The following is a 24,608-nucleotide window of genomic DNA, read 5'->3' on the forward strand; positions in this document are numbered from 1 at the left end:
AGTTTTCACTTGCTGTATACAAACTGTACTGGGGGTTAGTTTTGGCGTGGAAATGTCTGCAGTGGCAACCTAGGAACAGGTTGAATAATACCTGTTCTGGCCATAAGTCCAAGTAAATATTTCTCAGTTACGCGCAAATTGAACATTTTACAAAGACCAGCATTCCTTGGTACACTGTTTTGTCACATAAAATACACCTGTGAAAATTCATTAGCGCACGTAATACTTGATGTTGGTGTGAAACATGAATCACAAAGTTTTTTAACCGAGAGACCCTTCACTCTAATCGAAAGTGCGCGAGTAGCAGACGACATAATCTAAAAATAGCTCCACGAGCAGGTGTGTTTTAGCTGTGACTCCAGGTGAGGAGAGTGATTCACCATTGAGGGGAAGGATATACGGGGTTCAGGAGCTTTTGTGTTGAAGGTAAGATTGGCCATTTATTTGTTATAGTTACAATCTTTCAAAACCTGTATTAACATAAAACTAACATACATCAAGCCGCCGAATCCGATACGGTGTCTTACGTTTTCCAATTAGAACTTATATATAGAAAACTGTCTTGTAATTGTGTTTCGTTAGCCGTGTGTTCAGCGGAATACCGTTATAAGATTTACAATACTTACACCGGTTGCCAACGTAACTGACAAGAAACTATATTCATAACAGATGATTGAAACCATTCAGTTTTCTTGTTGTGTTTGCAGCCAGCAACAAAAGGCAATACTGGGCGCATCTATGTGATATTACTATTGTTTACGTTGCCTTTTTTGGATTTAGTTAGTTTCCAATTGTTAGAGAAATTCATATGACGTAAGAAAATAATAATATGATCAAGCTGTATGTACTGTCGTATCTGTGATGTTTCTTATTTGATAGCGGGAGAGACATATTCACGTTCACTGCACACAACACGTGTATGATTTATAAACCCAAATTGTTTCGGACCTTTAGAACGTGCGTAATATGATAAATAATCAGCGATACATTTGGTTGTATTTCTTTTCCGCGCATCAATAATATATTTCAACTATGCCAGATGTTCATCTATGACAAATATAAACACGAAAAGCACTTTGTGTTTTTGAACGTCAAACACAGAATCGTATTGCTATAAATACTCCAAACGCTTATTGCATATTATCACCTTAGAAAATGCACAAAGGCTCCAGTGACACTGTTACAGTTGCTCGTTACCCCACTGTGCATACATCCACGGTGGGTAAGGTTATTTGTAGTTTAAAGGCGTTATTAGATTCCTGTATGCAAATCTGGCCCTAATCTTCGGTAGCCAGTGTTGTAGAACAATGCAGAGGGGACTCGCCGGGATCACGTATCGATCTCAGAGCTGGCGATACATCGACAGGCCGCACTAATTTGTGGGTAACGAACTGTGGCACGCACACAACTGAATACTTAATTAGTGGCATTGTCTATATACCAATCCAACATAGTAGTTTTACAGGATACCGTAGTAACATTGATCTGGCCATATACCCACCGATGCATGGACATTTGCGGCACGTACTTTGTGTATATGTGTATCCACAAAGTGTGTTTTATGTACGTGACACGTGTGAAACTAATTGAAAAAACGGCTTGTATAGGTAAAACTGGAATATAGATGAATTATGTTTTTCTTCAGATGCTTGGGCATTAAAATTGGGTTCATTATGAATTATCTTTTATGTAAAAATAATATTTAATGTTTATATAATTTTCAGCTAGTTTGCCTTTTACGCCCAGTGAGAGTGCGGCGTTAAACAACAAACAAACAAACAAACAAAACGCCCAATGAAATCTGTTTCGGCGGATAATAGAGACTGTTTATTCTCTGGTGTTGACGTTAAATATTCATACGTATTATATATTTTGATTGCACAGTATTCTTCCGAGATATAAACTTATGCTCATGTGACCGTTTTATTTACAAATATAGGAATCAAATACGTTTATTTCAATGAATACTACATACAATTTAGTGACAACTTATTTTATTCTTTGTAACGGAATTTCAGGGCCACTCCTTTCCCCTTCATAACCTGTTCTTCCAACTCCAAAATGCCTATCAAACAGTCCGCTTATTTCCATCTTCAAATCAAGCAACATCAACATGTCTTGCACTGCTCATGGAGGTGTACTGCCTTGTGCAATCATGGTATCAGTGACGACCGTGGTGGGAGCTAATGTAAACAGGCAATAACCAACAGCACATGTATTTGTTTCCATGCAAAAGCTAAACTTCATAGCCGTAGTCAATCTTCATTCAAACTAATAGATGTGTTGAAGTTGCTGCTGCTGATTATATTGTTAACTGCATATATCGGGTGTTTCATTAACCGATCGACCTGATGGTGGCTTGGATGCACGGTCGTTATGGAAACGAAAATAGTTTTAATGTTAACAGTTGATAGGGCGTGGCAGTCACGTGCTATTTCACCTGACGGAGACTATTGAGCTGACGTGATATCACTGTTGTGACCACGCAATATCGGCCAATTGGCTGTCATATTGTGAAAGAGCGAGCAGTCAATCTGGCTTACGCAATTTTGGAGGACAATATCAGAAGGATATTAAGATGTATCAGATGTCACGTAGTTGTAAAGATGGCAATTTAAGTTTAGCCACTGTTTGTATTAAATAACTCCACTCATATAACCCTCTGCTGAAAATGAAGTCTTACCTCAACTGTTCACATAATAACCCCAACACCGAAAAAAATAGCATTTGCGCTGCACATTCTGATCACATAAATTGCCAATACTCATTGCGAAAGTGAACGATCATTTCAGACATATTTGTCCTCTATCTAAACCTCAAAATCTATGATCGTTTAAAACGATATGTTTAAAGTGCCAGCACATCTGAATAGCACATATTTGCACTGCTGTTAATAGCAATCGTAAAACGACGAATATTGTGAAATATGTATCCTAATACTTCTGTCTATTTATCTTAGTTCCGAAGAGAATGTTGTGTCAACACGTTAACGCTCACGAACTCCGCGAATGTTGCATAAACATACGACAATCCAATACCGCCTCAATCTTATTGAAATAACCTTTTCAAATTCGCAACTTAAGTATTGAAATGAGAGAATCAATCCTCTATGTTGCAGAACAGCTGGATGATGATAACTCATCATAAATGATGAACAATGTGTGAAGGATACTTCACAAAACCATTCCAAGAAGATGGGTGGGGTCCTTGATCAATTTATACGCAGAAGTCAATAAGAGTTATAGTTAGAATGCGAACAATGATCATCAACACAGACTGGCGGTTAGATGTTTCTTAAATTATAAAGTAAATTATGATAAATTTTCAGTTTTCGCTTCTGCATACATATTAACTGAGATTTGATGTATTTTCTAGTGTAAAAACGACCGGTAAATAATAATGTCAACCTATTGCAGCTGAATATTTCACGTGTTATGAATAAGTACACATACATGCCGTTTTAGTACTTATTTATTTTCTGCTTACAAATAAGGATAGAACGTTTGTAATGCCACTCATGATACTATGGTTTATGTATGTGTATCAAACGTCTATGCATAACGCACTCTCCCCTGGAATATTAACTGGTTATATACAAAACGTTTATGCACACGTAAAGCAATCTCCCCTGTGATATTAACTGGTTATATACCAAACGTTTATGCATAACGCACTCTCCCCTGGAATATTAACTGGTTATATACCAAACGTTTATGCATAACGCACTCTCCCCTGACATATTAACTGGTTATATACCAAACGTCTATGCATAACGCACTCTCCCCTGGAATATTAACTTGTTATTTAACGTCTATGCACAAGACACATACCCTTTGGATATTAACTGGTTATATACCAAACGTCTATGCATAACGCACTCTCCCCTGTGATATTAACTGGTTATATACAAAACGTATATGCATAACGCACTCTCTTTAGGATAATAACTGGTTATGTACCAAACGTTTATGCATAACGCAATCTCCTTTGGATAATAAATGGTCATATACAAAACGTTTATGCATAACGCATTGTCCCCTGGGATATTAACTGGTTATATACCAAACGTTAATGCATAACGCACTCTTCCCTGGAATATTAACTGGTTATATACAAAACGTTTATGCACACGTAAAGCAATCTCCCCTGTGATATTAACTGGTTATATACCAAACGTCTATGCATAATGCACTCTCCCCTTGAATATTAACTGGTAATATACCAAACGTTTATGCATAACGCACTCTCTTTAGGATAATAACTGGTTATGTACTAAACGTTAATGCATAACGCAATCTCCTTTGGATAATAACTGGTCATATACCAAACGTTTATGTATAACGCATTGTCCACTGGGATATTAACTGGTTATATACCAAACGTCTATGCACAACACACATACCCCTTGGATATTAACTGGTTATATACCAAACGTTTATGCATAACGCACTCTTCCCTGGGATATTAACTGGTTATATACAGAACATTTATGCACACATAACGCAATCTCCCCTGTGATATTAACTGGTTATATACCAAACGTCTATGATTAACGCATTGTCCCCTGGGATATTAACTGGTTATATACCAAACGTATATGCACAACACACATACCCCTTGGATATTAACTATTTATATACCAAACGTTTATGCATAACGCACTCTTCCCTTGGATATTAACTGGTTATATACAGAACGTTTATGCACACATAACGCAATCTCCCCTGTGATATTAACTGGTTATATACAAAACGTCTATGCATAACGCACTCTCCTCTGGAGTATTAACTGGTTATATACCAGACGTATATGCACAACACACATACCCCTTGGATATTAATTAGTTATATACCAAACGTTTATGCATAACGCACTCTTCCCTGGGATATTAACTGGTTATGTACAGAACGTCTATGCATAACGCAATCTCCCCTGGAATTTTAACTGGTTATATACCAAACGTTTATGCACACATAACGCAATCTCCCCTGTGATATTAACTGGTTATATACAAAACGTCTATGCATAATGCACTCTCCCCTGGAATTTTAACTGGTAATATACCAAACATTTATGTATAACACACATGCCCTTTGGATATTAACTGGTTATATACAAAACGTCTATGCATAACGCGCTCTCCCCTGTGATAACTGGTTATGTACCAAACGTTTATGCATAACACACATGCCCTTTGGATATTAATTAGTTATATACAAAACGTTAATGCATAACGCACTCTTCCCTGTGATATTAACTGGTTATATACAAAACGTGTGCATAATGCACTCTCCCCTTGAATATTAACTGGTAATATACCAAACGTTTATGCATAACGCACTCTCCTTCGGATAATAACTGGTTATGTACCAAATGTCTATGCATAACGCATTGTCCTCTGTGATATTAATTGGTTATATACCAAACGTCTATGCATAACGCACTCTCCCCTGGGGTTTTCACTGGTTATAGGCCATGCAATCAATACCAGTCGCTATTGCCTATGGTGCTGGCGCGTGTATAAAAGCAAAGCCATTAGTCGGTACAAATGGGAAGAAAGAACACTTCCAACGAGCAGCACTTTAGCGAACACTGAGCCTGTGTATTCATATTTATATTTTATTTGATTGCATTTGACAGATGTCATCAATTATTGGACTGTTGGATAACAAAGGTTGTTTTATTTGGGCTACTCAAAACATTTGTCAGAAAGATTGATTGGTGTTTGTCATGCTATTTTTGTCCCCGACATTTCAAAATTGTATCATATGACCATTCTTAGTTTAACAATACCAATGATAGAATGGCATGGATCATATATTTCTTTTTAATACTCACATCTTCGTTCACGAAAGCCAAGACAATCTCTTTCCTACGTTTTCATTACTTTCAAAACGACTTCTGAATGGTATTCACTTGAACAGCTATCAATCTATGTGCATACATGTATGTATATACCGCACTAACGTATGTATGTATGTATGCATTTATGTATGTGCGTGCGTGCGTGCTTGCGTGTGTGTGTGTGTGTGTGTGTGTGTGTGTGTGTGTGTGTGTGTGTGTGTGTGTGTGTGTGTGTGTGTGTGTGAAAGATATGATATGCACCATTATAACGTAAATGATAATACGTTTCTGCCATGTATCAACAAACAAGATATGATATGCACCATTATAACGTAAATGATAACATGTTTCTGCCATGTATCAACAAACAATATGAAATCTACGTTTAATTAAGGCATGCCAGTATCGACATGCTCACAAGAATATAAATTACAGCTTGCAGCTATATTGACGCATTTACATTCCAGCTCTGGCCTGCAAGGTTTACATCTGGGACATATGCTTACTTTGTGGTCTATTAATTAAATGAGATCTATTATATTAGCGGCCATGCGTAAAATTGATTAGTCAATGACACAATACTAACATTTGATAAAAATGATCAATACATTTTGTTAAATTAATAAATTAAGTGAAACATGTTATCAACGCCTTGCCATGTAGCTCTATAGTGGTGATACACATCTTTGATTTGCAAATATAAAGATATGAAATTATGAACAGATGTGTATGGCAACAAAGGCTTTGCCTTGATCTTAATAATAATATCCATGTCCTGTTCAGTAATATCCATGTCCTGTTCAGTAATATCCATGTCCTGTTCAGTATTATCCATGTCCTGTTCAGTAATATCCATGTCCTGTTCAGTAATATAATGCCCTGTTCAGTATTATCCATGGCGTGTTCAGTATTATACATGCCCTGTTCAGTAATATCCATGTCCTGATCAGTAATATCCAGGTCATGTTCAGTATTATACATGCCCCGTTTAGTCATATAATGTCCTATTCAGTAATATACAAGCCCTGTTCAGTAAATGCATAACAATTTTTCCAACATATCGACAATCAAAATCTGACGCATTGTTCATTGCTGAAACATCATTGGCTCAGAGTAAATCGGCGCAGTGTAACATGCACGTTATCATCACCAACAGCACGGCTTCGCTGTTGAATAAGGGGACACCTTAGTTTTGATCATGGGGAGTTACAGTAGCCCTGCTTCCTGCATCATTTCCCGGCAGGATGTACACCATTACTTCGGCCACCAGTGGTTGTTCGAAATGCTAACCAATATTTAAATCAAAGAACAATAGAAACAATAAAATACTATTGGATTATATTATATTCCTGGACAGAACTTTAACAAAATATTTCATATATTCAGAGTTCAGATAAGCCTCCGTCTCATTAAAAAACGAGCTATGTATACACTTAGCTAACCCTTAAAGGAGAGATGTTTTGGCTGCTTGGGGAACACTGTATAGAAGACACAAAACTAACTCCACAAACATTGAAGAAGTACTATCAGAACCTCTTTGGTGTAACCATCAGTTTTAAAAAACCGATTTCATTATAAGAAATTGGTTTTTAAACATTCCCTTTAAAGGGAATTTACACTATTAAAGATCTCTGTTATGAAGATGATATAATGCCCTTTAATGAACTTCAATGAACATATAAATAAGCATTGGCATTATTAAAAATCTCTTTTGAGATAGTAGAATGGTTGAATACTGAAAGTGCTTGATTAATTTTCTTGTCACAAAAATCATGTGCATTCAATATTTTTTATTGGTGTAACGACTGTAACCAATGCGACGTCGTCGCGAAACAAGCGGGTACAACCAAGACTTGGTTTTGTCTCATGACGTGTGTTTATCAAAGCTTGGGTGTTCCACTTTGTGTGCATTAAATGTCAGATATTATCCTTGATACAAGATTTATAATCAGAGTGGGGCCTCAGCAGCTAACGTTAAGCTATTGTCTCGGATTTTTGGAGATATATTGTGTATCCAATGACAGTGGCACTTGCAATTTTGCCACCGTCCTTGGATCGATCAGTGAAAATTAAACGATGGGAATAATATTTACTCTTAATTTAAATAATCCTGTTTTTAAATCATTTGTGTCAGATGGCAGAGGCAAGGGAGAGGACAACGTCTGGTCTGACTAATTGACAGGGAGGAGTAGACAGACAGACAAAAGCTGATGTGGAGAGATAATGTCTAAATTAATGATAGCAGCTGTATTATGAGGCTTGATCAGAATCTCAAGGGGCGGTACCAGCTTGGATTTGGTTTGAAACAAGTCTTGATAATGAGGATAAAACATACAATCTATTCCGGATTGGATGGATATGAATGCATTTTGTAAAGATGATTTAAACGACGTTGGTTGCAGATCATCAGCCTCCACATATAAGCTGTCTACTTGAAATGTTCTGAAGCCCGGGTAAATGTACAATATCTGAAATAAGAATTCGTGTGTTGTCTGGTTGTTGTTTAACGCCACAATCAGCTATATGTCGTCGGACTTGAATTCGTATAGGTAAAGGTTTCATCAATAGTTTACTAGTTTATATATACTAGTTTATATATATCGTTGAAAACGAAAACGATCGTTATGATCAATACTTTCTTGCGTACTTAGTAGATGTTGACGAACTGTATCACGATGTGACTCTGAGAGTATTCGACCGGTTCCGTGGTCAAGTGGTAGAGCGTCTTCCCGTAGAGCGAAAGGTCGATGGGTTGATACCCTGGCCGCGTCGTGTTAGAAGACGTTAGAAGATGGTACTTGTTGTTACCCTGCCTGACATTCGGCATTAAGGGGATAAAGCAAGGACTGGCGTAGTAGATGTTTATAGGTCTGATTATCAATGAAACGTGACACATTTTTATGAGGAAGATAATTTGTAATAAAAATGTGAATCAAAATACGCAAAATGAAATACCATTCTAAATGTAAATTTAACCTGGCACATATAAGTACTTGGAAGCCAGAGAAGGGTCCATCTTAGGCACAAAAATAAACAGCACTGCCCAAATCGAGGAATACGTTTACCTAGTGAAGCATAGCATGTAAGGGTGAAACGATACACCGATATTCCGATGCATCGCGATACTTGACCCAAGATACGATATACGATAAACGTGGGCCCAGTTATCGATTCGCCACGATACGGAACGCAAATCTCAAATACAGCGTTTCCTCGGTATTGTGCCTTTCAATAAACCGCTAACTTGGTTATAGCGCGCGCTAACGCATGGCTCCAAAAAACGTACTTACATTTTTAATGAGCTCAGGTTTTACACCGACAGATGTTTTTCCCCATCTCATAAAACATTATCAGCTGATCACCGCAAGCACGTAACACCGAACATACCAGTCAGCAAATCCGAACTGAAGTACGCAATTCAATACCATTATTATACTATCTTGTCATTAAAACGTGTTCATTGTATATCTGGATTTGTGTTTGTAATATATTTTATTAATTTTTTTTCAAAATTTCATTTAATATTGTTTTCATTAAGTTATGTGAAATCGTGTGTGAAGAGATACAGCAACCACGGTCAGATTACCGCTTTTGACGCATTGAAACGAACTTTAGTTGCTAGAGAATGGATAAATATATTAAAAATGACATACTTTGACTCGTTAAAAGTCATATTTTCTGGCAATTTGGCTAATATATGTCAACATAACGTTATCGCAATCGAAATACATGTAGCACGGGAAGTCCCGAGGGTGACTGGTCAAATTGTTCCATACGTATAAATATCCTGCAAAAGCGATCACCAGTACCAAAATGCTACACTTGTGGTTTTATAATTATAAATATATAATTATATAGTAAAAGCTGCAACTAAGGTAACACGATATTGGAATAAATTATTCCTGATAAAACAATAATTTCAGATACAATTTCTTCGACCATTGCATCAAAATTCTTTGAAGTTGGTTCACTGGTGGAGTACATTAATTTTTTTCTGGTGTATGAACTTTGAATTGTTTTGAAGGAAAGTTGAACAACTTCAGTAGTCTTGTTATTATAAAATAATTTTGACTGTTCCAAAATCATGAAAGGTTCAATCTTGACATGCTTCAAGTCTTGGTTTTTTTTTATCATTGCGTATCCAGATACGTATCGTATCGTGACCAGAATATCGAGATGCGTATCGTATCGTGACCTTCCTGTATCGTTGCAGCCCTAGCAACATGTCACACTGCAGCCGCCCTTGTTGACTCTGATGAGCAAGTCACACTATATGACAACGAGATATGTGGGCGTGGATTTGGGGCTGTGCAACAGATGTCACAGTTTACCAAGGGTGTGCTGCCTGGATGAAGCCACGCTGGCGGTCTGTGTACCGTGGCAGTGTGGTCTCACATGAATGATGGATGACATACGTGCATATAAACATTTCAAGGTAGATCGTAAATATCTTACACACATTCTCACCTTCTCGCCCCAGAGTGTAACATGGCTACATTGAGATAACTCTCATGAATATTTCAGTTATACACGCGACCAACTTGTGATTAGCTCTCAAGAAATAATTGACTTGATCACTTGATTTTTTATCAAATTAAAACATCAGCCACAATCGGTATTCATTCCTGTATCTCAGTCACGTGACCAGAAAGTCACACACTCAGGTAGATATACACTCGTGAATCATTATAACCTACAATGATAACACAAGGTGTTCGGGGACGAGGTAGAATCTCCAGGTCTACTTGTAACAGCTGTCTTGGTTGTAGACGAGACGATATTCATAATTTCTTGAAAGGTTAATTGTGTTTATCAAAACTGATACGTATATTTTCTCTTGGTATGTATAGATGAATACACACCTTTTAATAATACACTGTGTGTTGTAAGTATTTATATGTATCAGTATTCTGTTTGGAAGTTACGTACTTTTAGGTTTGGATAATTTTGTGTTGTCAACGTTTTCAATCGCAAATTATTTAATGTATTCGACTCTAACAATGATATCACAGATATTCGACACAAATACTGTATATTGGAGATTTGATCGACATAACCCAGAGTATGGGAGAAAATACGTATTGGGTATCAGAAACGACCAACGCAAACACTCAACAACTGTCATCTCAATTTACAAAAAGGGGAACGGGTGGCCCAGTCGTCTAAGGCGCCGTAATTCGCTGTGCAGAAATGCGTCACTTAGGTACACCAAAAACCTATGATTTTGAGTCCCAATCCGGGTGCGCCCCGATTATGGTTCTAGGTTAGACAGCACCATACCCGTGCTCTTAGGTTTCACCAATGTGGTGACCATCTGAAACCTGCATCACTTCAGACTTTTCTCTCAAATTACGCTGACACAGCTTGATATAACCAGAATACTGTTCAAAGCGGAGTTAAATCCAACCCACTCACTTTCAAGACATTTTCGATACAAGCGTGTGGAATAGAGATCTCTACATGTGTGGCACATCAAATGCATAATGATCGTTGTCTATGTTGCCGCCGCCGGATAGGAGACTATACGACCCGTGGTAGCATGGATTCAGGTGGAATCCGATCCGCGAAGACCCGGGTTAGAATTGATCTACAGCACCAAAGCTTGTTGTGCTAACGGGATCGGGTGGTCAGACTTGCAGACTTGGTTGATGATGTCATCGTATTCCATTTGGGTAGATCGATGCTCATGATGTCAATCATTGGATTGTCTGGCCCAGACTCGATTATTTACATACCGCATATAGCTGGTATATTTCTGAGTATGGCGTTAAACAACCACAAACATATATTTATAAACAATGCACATTCCACCGAGGTGAGAAGAAGTGCATTATATAATGATTGTTGTCCATGTTGCTTCAGCCTGACAGGGAACAATACGACCTGTGTAAATATGGGTTCAGATGGAATATAGGAACATTACACATTCCACCGAGTCGAGAACAACTACCGTTACACCCATCATGATTAGTATTCTCAGAGTGCGTAATGCCTAGGTCGAAGTTGAGCGTGGAATCCTACGGAGACGACATTCTAGGACCCTGTGTACATGAACATGCTGATTCGTTGGAGAGCAGTAGGTGGACAATGGCATGCCTCTGTATGTCACCATTAACTGTAAAGGTAACTATTACACACATGGAACAGACAATCGTCGGGCTACTGTAGATCCTATAATGCAGGTAATTGTTCCCCTGACGGATGTGATGACTGGTGGCGGGGTCGAGTTCACGCGAGGGTCGAGTTAATCACAGGTAACGATATTGCCATGTTATCATCAGCACGCCAGTCTACAAAGGCCTGACTGTTGAGGACAGGATATGAATGCCAGCACTAGACGGGAGTTACACTTTAAGTTGTACGTGCTTGTTGTCTGGTTATGTTATACTATACAATACGGAGCAGAGGTGTACGGGCTGAAATTTCTTATTTGACATTTCTTATTTGAAATTTCCATTTGACATTTCCAAATTTGACGCATCAGTGACAAAAATGATGTCCGATGCAATTCCCTATTTTGACTTGTACCATATGTTCCCGTGCTTTTTCAGGTGAACAATTGACATGCCTTTGCATGTGTTTCTGACGGTTGCCACCAGTGGGTCGGGATACACTCACCTTTTCGCGAACACCTGGTATCATTACTATTTGGTAGTGGTTCATAAACACATGCTCATGATAAAGTCGGAATTGTACATGCCGACAATTTATGATTTCTGCAGAGATTTCTATTGGATAAGGAAAGGATTTTGTCGCTTTATTATTATTATTATTTAGAAAAGGTACAATGTGTCATAGATTTGCATGCATGAGTAAAGATTTTTATACCTGGTATTGAAGTATATGTATCATGGATTTCATATGTATAGATGCTGGTACATGGGGGTTATTAAGTATCGGTTGAGACTGCTGTATATACCCCATATAGAGTCCCAGGAAATGTTGAAATATCATAATTGGGTAACTATTGTGTAAGGTTGGGTATGGCTATGTGTAGAATGATCAATACGTAGAATCCCACACATGTCACAAACACAAAGCCGGAAAGATTTATATTTACAAAACCGGTTAAATATTTAACAGTACCAAACAAGTGCATATCCTTGATAACACCGGTGGGGCAGGACATGCTAGCCTTTTCGCGAACCCTTGTTATCATCACATTATATGGAACATGTATATATACATTAAACATTACTCATCTCTTTAAAATGTAATGAAATTTCGAGAAACTAGATTAGATTTTCTTCGCAAAACGTTTTGTTGACAGAGCAGAACGAATATGTCTGTTATGTAAATTAAATGAAGTAGAGGATGACTGTCACTTTCTACTTGTGTGTCCAGCATGTGCATCAATAAGAAATTACTATGTACAATGTATCAGAATATTACTTTGTCCATCCCAACGTTGTTAAATGTGAATCTCTGTTAACTTCTTCTTGCAGTGTAACTTGTCAGCGTTTATTCATCATGCCTTTATGTACAGGACTCTTTTATAGGCTCCCTACGCTGAAGTTATATATATGTAGTGTAGGCCTGTGATATCTTCAGTGCAGAAACAAAGCTTAAAGATTGAATAATGTTCCATACTAATGGCACAAGGAGATTATGCACATTTTCTTTGATAACGAAGATACTGATTATGTGGTATTTGGTCATTTATTTCATAATGGAGAAAACGAGCATGTTACAACTAGGATATCATTTCAAAAATGTCTTGATTATCCGACGAAACAGATACTTTTCCCCCGTAAAGGCAAAACTAGCTGTAGTACCTATATGAATGGACCACTGAAAATCAGTGATGGCACGAGGTTTTCGCCAAAAGGGTCAGCATGTCCTGCCCTACCGGTAGCCTCCGCCATTCGCACAATGTGGATAAAATTAATATTTATTGCCTGACGGCGCACAGCAATAATCCTGCCACGCGACGGCGGACTGTGAAAAAACAGGCAATTAAATGATCTCTGGACCAGACAACCCATCGACATGATAGTGCATTTATTGATTTTGTTGAAGTTAATAACAACTATTAGTTAAGGTGGAAATGCGTCTGCTGTGTGCAAGTTTCGAGATTCTGCTGCTCATAAGTAAAGAAAAACGTTCAAGAACTACATTTGATTTGCAACACAGGGGGCAGTTTTAATGTCTCGGCCCCAAAAATTTTGATTGTAGTTGACTCAGACAGATAAATGTCATTGAGCCTGTTATGAAATGCTTATGTAGTATTGGGTCTTTTCTTTCATTATGGAGAAAATGATTATGTGGCAAATTCTATATTCTTTGATGAGGAATCGAATGATAACTATGTAGCATTTGGTATATTCTTTTATCAGGAAAATAGTTGTTTATGTTTCCATACTGGTTATATGTGGTATGTATAATAACACACACATATCTACAGCATTCAAACATTGTATGTATTTACTACACAGCAGATGCTGAACCGCAACTTAAACAGTCATCTATATGTAACTAACTATATGTAACTTATACATGACACAAATCAAACTAATACATAGTCAAGACAACACAGCGTCGTGAGATGCGCATCACTGTTGAAGGCGAACCGTGATGAGGCAGTCGCCCCTGAAATTAGATTACATGATAATTCTTCCACGCAAAGGAAAGTCATGCACAAACGATGAGACTCGACTTATTACGAGTGTGCCCCATATGTGAAGCAGAGATGCGTGATTCGTGGCGTATCAAAGTTGTATGTTGACAAGACAATGTTTGTGTTCCAAATGCAGAAATAGAGTTCAATATACCCCAACGAAAAGCTCTTGTAATCAAGTATCGCCCAGTCCTGCCGCATGTGCGAATCATGTCTCCGGTCTTCGGGTTAAGTGCGGCATTGTATAATTCGTCATCCTATTAGTGTGGCGAAAGATCCGGGGTAGTATAGATCTACAGCAACTCATGCTTGCCGTAAAAGGCGACTGTGCGACTAACGGGATCAGGTGGTCAGGGTCGCTGACTTGGTTTATGAATGTCATCTTATCCCAGTTGCGTGGATCAATGCTCATGATATCAATCACTGGATGGTCTGGTCCAGACTCGATTATTTACAGACCACAGTCATATACATGTAGCTGAAATATTGCTGAGTGCAGCGGTAAACAACAAACAAACAAACAAAAAATATTAGTGGTGCGAAATTCCGAAGTAAACACCACTTCCAACGCGCCCTAAAATACGCTTTATATCGTTTATAAATAGACTCCATGATATATTTTGCTTTAAACCCAAAAATAAAAACACACGTAAGATACAAACACTTTGTAAGATGACAACGCGCATTGTAAGATAAAAACACACTTTGAATAAATCGACAATGTATGTATTTCCCTTTCACATACCCACAAGCCCGGATGGACTTTTAAAAAAAGAATGCACAATGAATGAAATACATGTGTATGACTCAGCCCGAGGAAGCATAATTAATGATCGACACAGTCAGGTCACGATGACACATAATCAACCAGGTCACATTACGCACCCGTTCCTCCATGTCGGCACTTTACAAGAAGTATGGGTGTGGGGGGACCTATCCCACCCGGAATACATACAGGGGTGGCAATAATGTATTCGGGTATACACGATATTTGACACCCACTCTGATGGTCAATATACGAGAAACTTGCCTTGATTGAGGGGCGCGTCACGCCCACACACGAGCTACTTGAGTTGCCTGGCTGCCTCAAGTATTTCTTCTTTCATTCGTGATGTGCACCTTGAAAGATCAACTCATGGAACGTCAGTTATTTACCCCGACTGATCTCTGTCTGGGGAAGATGCTGGTAACTGAATTATGCTTGTACAATTAAGACAATCAGGAACATGTTCCTTCCCTGTACAGTGTGTGGTACATGACTGTGTGGGCACGACCTGGGAACAAATCACACCATGTGACAATCCTGTGTCTTGGACCCCGGCTTTAAATACATCTTCATGTCAATCAAAAGTGAAAATATAACTGACAAAACCACCACCACCACCACTTATACTACTACTACTACTACTACTACTACTACTACTACTACTACTACTACTAGATCCAAGCGAATGAGACCGCCTCCGTGGTCTAGTGGTAGAGCGTCCACCTGAGCAGTCGCCTTGCGGAAGATAGAAGTTACCGAGTGACACATATTGACTCCTACCCCTTTGTAACAGGAATCCCTTAGGTATAATTTGAACAGGTGGTCTGAAGTTTATGATCAACGGGTTGTGCATATTTTCGTTCAATGGTCTTGAATTAATCGCCATTTTCAAACTTATTTTCTAAGGATGTATTCAATTACATTTTCGTCATCTCCAGTTTGCAGACGTCGAAAACCATTCATATGTATACCATCTCTCTCTCTAGAGCTTCACAGTGTCGCAATGTGTGGAGTTTAATGCTGTCTCAGCAATCAATATGATTGTTGAGACATTAATTAACAGTCCAGTGTCCCTTCACAGATGATATGTACATATGGTCACATCGAAGGTCACGTTCGAGTTCCGAAGAGTACGTGACCTGATGCCTGCGCTGTTATTAAGATGGATTCAGTCAAAACCTATGTGAAGCAAATGGCAAAAAGCGCGATGGAATAGATCCCATTAACTCTACTGGAAGCACATGGGTCATCATTCTGCGCCTAGGATGTACCTGATGTGTATCAGCAGCCACTTGAAGCTTCTGCTTCCGCAACAGCTGTCATTACACAAAGATATAACGGCATTCGAATTCACACTTTACAATGAAATGACCCACAGTACACACTGCATAGATGATCAGTGGACTATCGCAATTAGAGAATTAGAGTCATTAAGTCATCTAACCAGCTAATGAATACGAACGCACCATGTAGCGGTTTAGGTGTGTGCAACCGTGCGTCCAATATATTTCACTCCAACACAGCTGGCTGTTCACTGATGCAGTGACAGCTTCAACTAGTTAAGCATGACCTGCTAAGCAAAACTGGTAATATAACATGAATGTTTTTCACATTTCAGTTTGTATAAAATTACTCTTTGTGAAAAGCGCGTGTCTGTAGAATACGGTAGTTGGTGATGATACATATATTCAGTGTATGGTAATGATGTATTTGTAGAGAATTCAGCTGGTAAGATGTCCTGGTATTTTATGTTCATAAAGTGTATAGTGCGTGTGATCTGTGTTTGTGGTGTGTGTACAGATGGAGTATATGAGCTGTAATATGTGAGCGTTTGTTTGCTGCAGTGGTGTACGAGAGTACGTGCATTTGTACGCGTGTGTTGTGTGATGTACATTGAAGATATTCGATGTTATGTAAAGTGTACGAGTGTTATGTGTGTTGTGTGATGTACATTGGAGATATTCGATGTTATGTAAAGTGTACGAGTGTTATGTGTGTTGTGTGATGTACATTGAAGATATTCGATGTATTGTAAAGTGTACGATTGTTATGTGTGTTGTGTGATGTACATTGAAGATATTCGATTTTATATAAAGTGTACGAGTGTTATGTGTGTTGTGTGATGTACATTGAAGATATTCGATGTTATGTAAAGTGTACGAGTGTTATGTGTGTTGTGTGATGTACATTAAAGATATTCGATGTAATGTAAAGTGTACGAGTGTTATGTGTGTTGTGTGATGTACATTGAAGATATTCGATGTAATGTAAAGTGTACGAGTGTTATGTGTGTTGTGTGATGTACATTGAAGATATTCGATGTTATTTAAAGTGTTCGAGTGGTGCGTGTGTTGTGTGATCTACAATTTGTATTGTGGAAAGCACGTTTGGAATGTGATGTGTGAGATATTGATTCTATGTGGGCGTCGTTCACATGCGCGTGTGTACTAACCACCTACACCATTTCTTTACAGGTTACCCAATGGTGGACACGACCAGCATGTGCAGCTCAATCAAATCTTGTCTCAAATTCTGCATCGTCTTCATCAACGTTATCATCCTTGTGAGTACCACCACCTTCAACTACCCGTGAAGGTGTCCGTACGGATCATGAGCGTAATAAAACCTTGTAGTCTACAACCTTCTGTCCACTATCAGATCGGTCAGATCATACCACCTTGTATGTTGACGTCACTATCGTAAAGTATTATTGCAAGAGTTACACCCACAGTACGCATTAACTATAGTACGTTTTAATCGTCAATGTATTACCTATGATCTAAAACAGGTGGTACTTGGATAAAATTGCTTCGAGCCTGTTTTTTCACACTGCGAGGGCGCGGGTAGCCTAGCCATTTATAAGGCCGCAATTCCCTGTACAGAGTTGCGTCCATTGGTCGCGCCAGGATGCTGTGATCACTTGGTTCGAATTAAGGATTCGCCCTGATCATGGTCCTTGGTTTGTTAGCTCCATGCACGAACTCGATGATAACCATCCAAGACCTGCATCACTTTGGGCTTTCAGTCCACATTAAGCTGACACGTTGTGATAATACTGGAGAATTGATCTTGGCTGGGTTAAACCCAACTCACTCGATTCATACCCTGCCAACCCCTGGCTTCATCACTGTTGTTGCCTGACACGATGTTGGTGACCTCTGGATATATCTGTAACATATGTAATGTCTCATCTTTTGACCAGTTGGCTGGCGGTGCAGCTCTAGGTGTTGGCATCTGGATTGTGATCGATGAAGACAGTTTCTTCAACACCCTGTACCCGCACCTCCTGGATGTGAGCACCATAGACAAGGAGTTCCTTCGCCATGCCGCCATCGTGCTTGCGACAGGTGGGGCTGGAACAGTCTTCTTTGCCTTGCTGGGAATAGCCGCGGCTGTGACATCAAGCACCTGCTTACTGGGTTTGGTACGTGTTATAAGAGACCATATGATCTGTTATATGGTCTCTGGTGTTATTAAGCTTTGGATTCTTGGCTTAAAGGATCCACAGATTACAGCCGTTCAGACAGATTTTATCAGTTCGTGATTGGAAAAAGTAGTGCGACTTAGATTAGGAAGTAAATTAATTTAGTTTTTGAGTAGAAAGCAATATTTTAGCTATTCCATTGTAGCTTGTGGTAGAGTAAGGCACGACCGGGTAAACGTGTGAATGCGATGTCACATATTGACTGTTATACCCGAGATTGTGTCTACCCGATGTGTCACTAAAAGCACCAGTCTTACTCAGCAGCCGCTTCGTCAACACGGCCCTCATCTTGATCAATGATATGACATGCACGAGGCACTCAGAACCTGCTCAGCTTACTCTTGGGTTTTGCCAACATGAATGAACATATTTTTAATGTTTAAATTGTTTTTATTGATATCTCTTCTCTTTGTAGTATATAACGGTTATCACTCTGGTTATTGCTGTGGAAGTAGCGGCTGTTATACTCGGGATCGTGTTCAAGAAAGCGGTGAGTTGTCGCCTTGTGGTGCGCTGATTTTACAAAACTGGCATAATGCAAGGGAGATAACTCCAGACGTATGTTTAATTATTGAAATTATAAATAGTTCATGATAATATGAATGCATAATTTATTTACTTAATATTTCAACCATTTCCTTTCGGCATACAAACTTGATACGACATCAACAACTATCATTATAATTCGGGTATCGGGTTTCGAACAAGTATGACAAGGAAGCGTACGTACAATATCTCATCTCCAAAGTGAAGCTGTGCCATTAATGTGGGTATTACATTTCACGAAGTGTGTCAATAATTAGAAGCCAGGACATCACTAATAACCTTTCTTTTGAAACACCAAACTGAAAGATCAATTTGGTATCAAGTCATGCATGTGAAGGTAAAGACTTAGCTGGTATACTGAGAACCAGTTGATCGCCTCTGCGGGTAAAGCGTGTAACGTCTTCAGCAACGCGTAACCCGTGAAGATCCGGGTTACGATAGGTCTTCAGCTACCCATGCTTGCCGTAAAAGACGACTATGCTTGTCGTAAGATTAACGGGATCAGGCTCACTGACTTGGTTTATGCATGTCATCGTATCCCAATTGCGTACATCGATGCTCGTGATGTCAATCACTGGCTTGTCTCGTCCAGACTCGATTATTTATAGACCGTTGCCACATAGCTGGAATATTGCTGAGTGCGGCGTTAAACAACGAAACAAAACAAAACAGCAACACGTGCTTGTCGTTAGAGGCGATTAACGGGATTACGTGGTCAGGCTTCCTGACTTGGTTGATGCATGTCATCGTATCCCAATTGCGTACATCGATGCTCTTGATGTCAATCACTGGCTTGTCTCGTCCAGACTCGATTATTTTTATGGACCGTTGCCATATAGCTGGAATATTGCTGAGTGCGGCGTTAAACAACGAAACAAAACAAAACAACAACACGTGCCTGTCGTTAGAGGCGATTAACGGGATTACGTGGTCAGGCTTCCTGACTTGGTGATGCATGTCATCGTATCCCATTTGCGTAGATCGATGCTCATGGTGTCAATCACTGGTTTGTTTACTCCAGACTGGAATATAGCTGAAATTTTTGTGCAGGGTTACACAACAAACAAACAAGCAACTACTCACTCAGAGATATACTTGATGTGATATTACACATTACCTGGATTTGTTACAGTGGGAAAGGGAACTGGAAAATGAGTTAAACAACAGCATGAAAATGAAATATGGTCCGCCTTCAGATGGGTTCACGACAGCCATGAACCTGCTCCAAGCTAAGGTTCGTATCCTCAAAGTCACCATTCCTCTATGTTTCTTGCCCAGATATTCAAGTGCGAAAGACATTTACAAATAACTTGCTTACTAAGTCAAAGACGCTACGTTTCATGACGCACATCACGAGGTCGAATTTCAGTTTCGCCCTGATTATGGTGCTTGGTTTTCAAGCACGATACCTGTGCTTGTTGGTTTCACCATAATGCATTAGGCCTGCACAACGTCAGGATGAAGCTGAAATGGTCTGATATAACTGGAATACTGTTAAAGCATTCTTAAACCCACTCACTCACTCTTTTGTAGAAAATGTGCTGCGGCTGGACAAATGGAAGTGACTACGTCATGACCGGAAGTCAGTGGAACAGAACCCTTGGGGACGGAAGTTCAGCAACTATCCCTGATTCTTGTTGTAAGATGGAGAATGCTACTCTCGTGATGGCGAACTGTACAACTGAACCCACCGCAGATAACTCGTACTTCAATCAGGTTAGTGATACAATCGACGGCGGTCTGTAAATAATCGAGTCTGGACCAGGCAATCCAGTGATTGATATCATGTGAATCGATCCACGCAATTGAGATACGATGACATGCGTGAACCAAGTCAGCAAGTCTGACCACCCGATCCCGTTAGTCGCCTCTTACGACAAGCATAGTCGCCTTTTACGGCAAGCATGGGTTGCTGAAAACCTATTTCACCCCGGATCTTCACGAGTCCAATTGTTAATAAGAGCGATTTAATGAGAATATACTAAGGGCGATTTAATGAGAATGGTACCCTCCGGATAAACGACATTTCACTTATAGGATAAATTTTTAAATAGTGAAAAGTCCATCACCCTAAATTCACCAGGGGCGCCATCCGTATTATTATTTAGATCGTGAGGGTGGAAATGTGCTTATATGTACCTGATAAAGCGATCCAATGCCATGATAATAAAATGTTTCCTTAAATTCATCGCAGGGCTGCAAGTCATCTTTATCTGACCTCTTTGTGAACTACCAAGCTTGTATCATTGGCTTCGGAGCAGGGATTGCAGGGTTGGAGGTAAGTTGAAACTACCGAGAGGCTTCAAAAATCTAAAACCACATCAGGACAATCCCGTCAAACCTGTAAATTGGGACAGAAATGAAACGGCATCATAGTATAAAAGAAAACAAATAACGGATTCCTTCACATATGGAAGATATTCCACAAAGTCACCCACTTATCATCAAATTGTATTTCATCCAAGATAGCTATTTACCAATCACTGATTCCTATAGCTACCAATCCCATAAAACGAGAAAAATTAATAATCTGTGATGAACACATATTCATGTTTTAGCTGTGAATGTGTTTTCTGACATTTTACGATTTCTTTTCTTTCAGTTTTTCATGTTGCTTTTAGCCATTGTTCTGATCGCAAACAACGATTCCAACAAATACAATATGAGCTGATAACAGTTGGATCCCGTGATTTGGTACCACCCGAGAAGAAGAGTGCAGCATCTGGCACTTACCTTGTACATTTATTACTGTCTGGCCAGGCTTGGCATGACGACATGCCAATAATACCCTTGCGTGCAAATATTGTATTCGCTTTTTCAATTACGCCTTGGTAAAGCAGTGGTTTATATTAGATCCTAACTTTCGATGTACATTGGTCTATTAAGAAGATTCAACGCTGACAATAATCCTGCAAAGGTCATCTAACGAATCAACCAAAACATGTCTACAAACTGGAGGTGGTATGTCTATTGATTACAAAAGTCATTATCAAGGCACAATGGAACATGTTCTACCTTTTGCTTCGCCTAACCATGCTTTTCCGGTAATAACAACTAAAACGATTTCTAAGATACTCTAATATGTGTAAGGTAAGATGTGATTAGTTTTGGAGCATATTTATTTGTATGTTCTTATACATTTATATGTATACGTTGGGTGTTATTTCTATGTAAAGATAGCACATGCATATACTGTGCGTATTGTGATATATGAAATGCTCATTTAGTTATGGCATTTTCTATTTACTGTTGTGTTGTTCACATCCTGCATTTGGAGATGGAGAATATATCGATGTCATCGACTAATGTATTCATATGGCAGTTACAGAATCAAAAATGAAGTCCATGATAGGCATTTAGAAGTTGGCCGAAGGTGAATACATGAATACATCAGGTCAATGCTGAAGGAGCAAGAAGTAGCTCTTAAACGTCGTGACAAAGATTAAAAGAAGCTGCTATCAATAAACAGTATCATGTATTCAGAATCAACATTCACTTGATAATACATTTTGTATGCTCACGTAAATTCTTTAACGGAACGCGTTGTCAAGTAATGGAAGATCCTAATGGAGGGAGTATTGTCATGGTGTTATTAAATCCAACTGTTTTATCGGCCAGTCATATTCTTGTTTTAACACTTAGTCTTCGGGGTGTTTGTATATTCAATTAGTGACACCCCGTATATCAAGATAATGTCACATGTAAGTCAGGGGCCTGTAGGTAACTTCATATTAGATCAATTAATGTTAAAATACTAAGGGACAATCCAGACAACGTTAAAACGTTGAGATAAACTGATACGAGTCTGAAGATTTCTCAAGTAAATATGTACTGATACCATTACTTGACTTTCTACATATGTCGTGATACTATGCAACCTCTTGTACATTTTTTTGCAACGTCCCTGGAGTGAGTTGAATTTACAAGGCCACTTTCAACAGTATGTTATTTACAAATGTAAGCCGAAGTGTGTCATCTTAATAAGGACAGAACTCTCAAGGCATTCATCGTATGGTGAGAAGATTCCCATCGTGATGGACGAGCACGGATTGGTCTTAAAATATTGAGGATCAGTTTGGAAGAATTCTTGCAACGGAATCCTGACTGCTTTGGTAACCTCTTTATGAACGCTCCCTGCAGCTGTCAAATCAAGGTTGGATTTGCAATTAAGGCGTATGTGGGAATGACATCGTGCTGGGGAAATGCAAAGCCGTGATGGAACCTGAATTCCCTTTTTGCTATAACTACCAACATGTTTTGCGTTGGGCCATCTAGGATCTACACATTGTTGCTCTCTTAACTATAGTTGAGGATGACACTACCCAAATTTGTTGATGTTTGTTTGTTCTCTAAAGCCACACGCATGCAATTTCACGGCGAAGCTGTACATGTTGAAACAAATTTGAATGTGTCGCAATCGGATTTTATAAAACACACACGATGAACATCCAGAAATCTTCAGGTAAACTCGTGTTTTATTCTAAATATCTAGTTTACAAAGTCGTAATATGGTAAAAAACTTGCCGTCATGTATATCATGCACACTTCTGTTTTATCAGTTACATTACTGTTTTAGGGATCGTCTTTACTAAAGTGATTTTATTTCATGCTTTGAACCCGCGTTTAAGCATTGATAGTTGCTTCGTATATTTCTGTATCTGTTGGAGTAGAGCTAAAAATAGTACTAAATAGTATCTAAAGCTAATGATTACTTTGTAATGAAAATGTAGATAAAAAAATGTGTGTTAACATGTTTAAGGTTTGGAAATCCTGTATGTTAAGGAATGTGTTTTCATTGCTTAACCAATTGTATGATAAGTATCATTTAGCATATATTTCACTCGGGTGTTCTTTTTTAAGCAATCCTACTTACATACATATAACATTTATTAACTTATTAAAAGCATAATACAGCTAATGACATCGTGTTTCATACGTCTATCATTATTAAGTTTTGCTTAATCATATTTATCAAAATGTTAAAGCTATACCTGGTTTTATACATATATGATTAATTCCATCACTACTATTTGCGGTTATTTTAGTATATATAAGGATTAATGGGTGTTGATGTATATACTGCTTATCGCGCAGAGCAGTCGTTTTACACCTGAACCCAAGAGGCAGAAACATTCAAAGTCTGCCACTTTAAAACTACATTTATATATCGCACTGGATGGCATGAATTTACTTGCAATAAATATTTCTGTATCGATCTTATGTTTTGTGGTGATATCCTAAGACGTTTTCACATGTAGACAAATAGCTTTGTGTACCAGGGCCCTTCAATCTGACCTTAGGTAGCAAAAAAACACAGCTATCACATGTAACCACCCATACCATAACAATCC

General features: G+C 38.7%; 1 protein-coding gene across 1 annotated transcript; it reads left to right on the forward strand.

Annotated features, from left to right (window-relative positions):
* The first annotated feature begins 284 nt into the window (after positions 1 to 284).
* Positions 285 to 24,472, forward strand: LOC124114591 (tetraspanin-8-like). The gene is made up of 8 exons (XM_046475232.2): positions 285 to 426; positions 17,702 to 17,790; positions 18,430 to 18,651; positions 19,127 to 19,201; positions 20,390 to 20,491; positions 20,791 to 20,973; positions 21,452 to 21,535; positions 21,860 to 24,472. The coding sequence occupies exons 2-8, from the start codon at positions 17,710 to 17,712 to the stop codon at positions 21,926 to 21,928; spliced, it is 816 nt and encodes a 271-aa protein (XP_046331188.1). The 5' UTR covers positions 285 to 426; positions 17,702 to 17,709; the 3' UTR covers positions 21,929 to 24,472.
* Positions 24,473 to 24,608: the final 136 nt, after the last annotated feature.

The sequence above is a fragment of the Haliotis rufescens genome, unplaced genomic scaffold (genome assembly GCF_023055435.1).
Source record: "Haliotis rufescens isolate VD_foot unplaced genomic scaffold, xgHalRufe1.0.p SCAF_1, whole genome shotgun sequence".
Taxonomy (NCBI): Eukaryota; Metazoa; Mollusca; class Gastropoda; order Lepetellida; family Haliotidae; genus Haliotis; species Haliotis rufescens.

Bases quoted from the DNA above. Each gene is read 5' to 3' on its own strand.
- LOC124114591 (XM_046475232.2), top strand. From the start codon at position 17,710: ATGGTGGACACGACCAGCATGTGCAGCTCAATCAAATCTTGTCTCAAA. The intron at 17,791-18,429 runs GTGAGTACCACC...TCTTTTGACCAG, and splicing joins TCATCAACGTTATCATCCTT to TTGGCTGGCGGTGCAGCTCT. The intron at 21,536-21,859 runs GTAAGTTGAAAC...CTTTTCTTTCAG, and splicing joins CAGGGATTGCAGGGTTGGAG to TTTTTCATGTTGCTTTTAGC.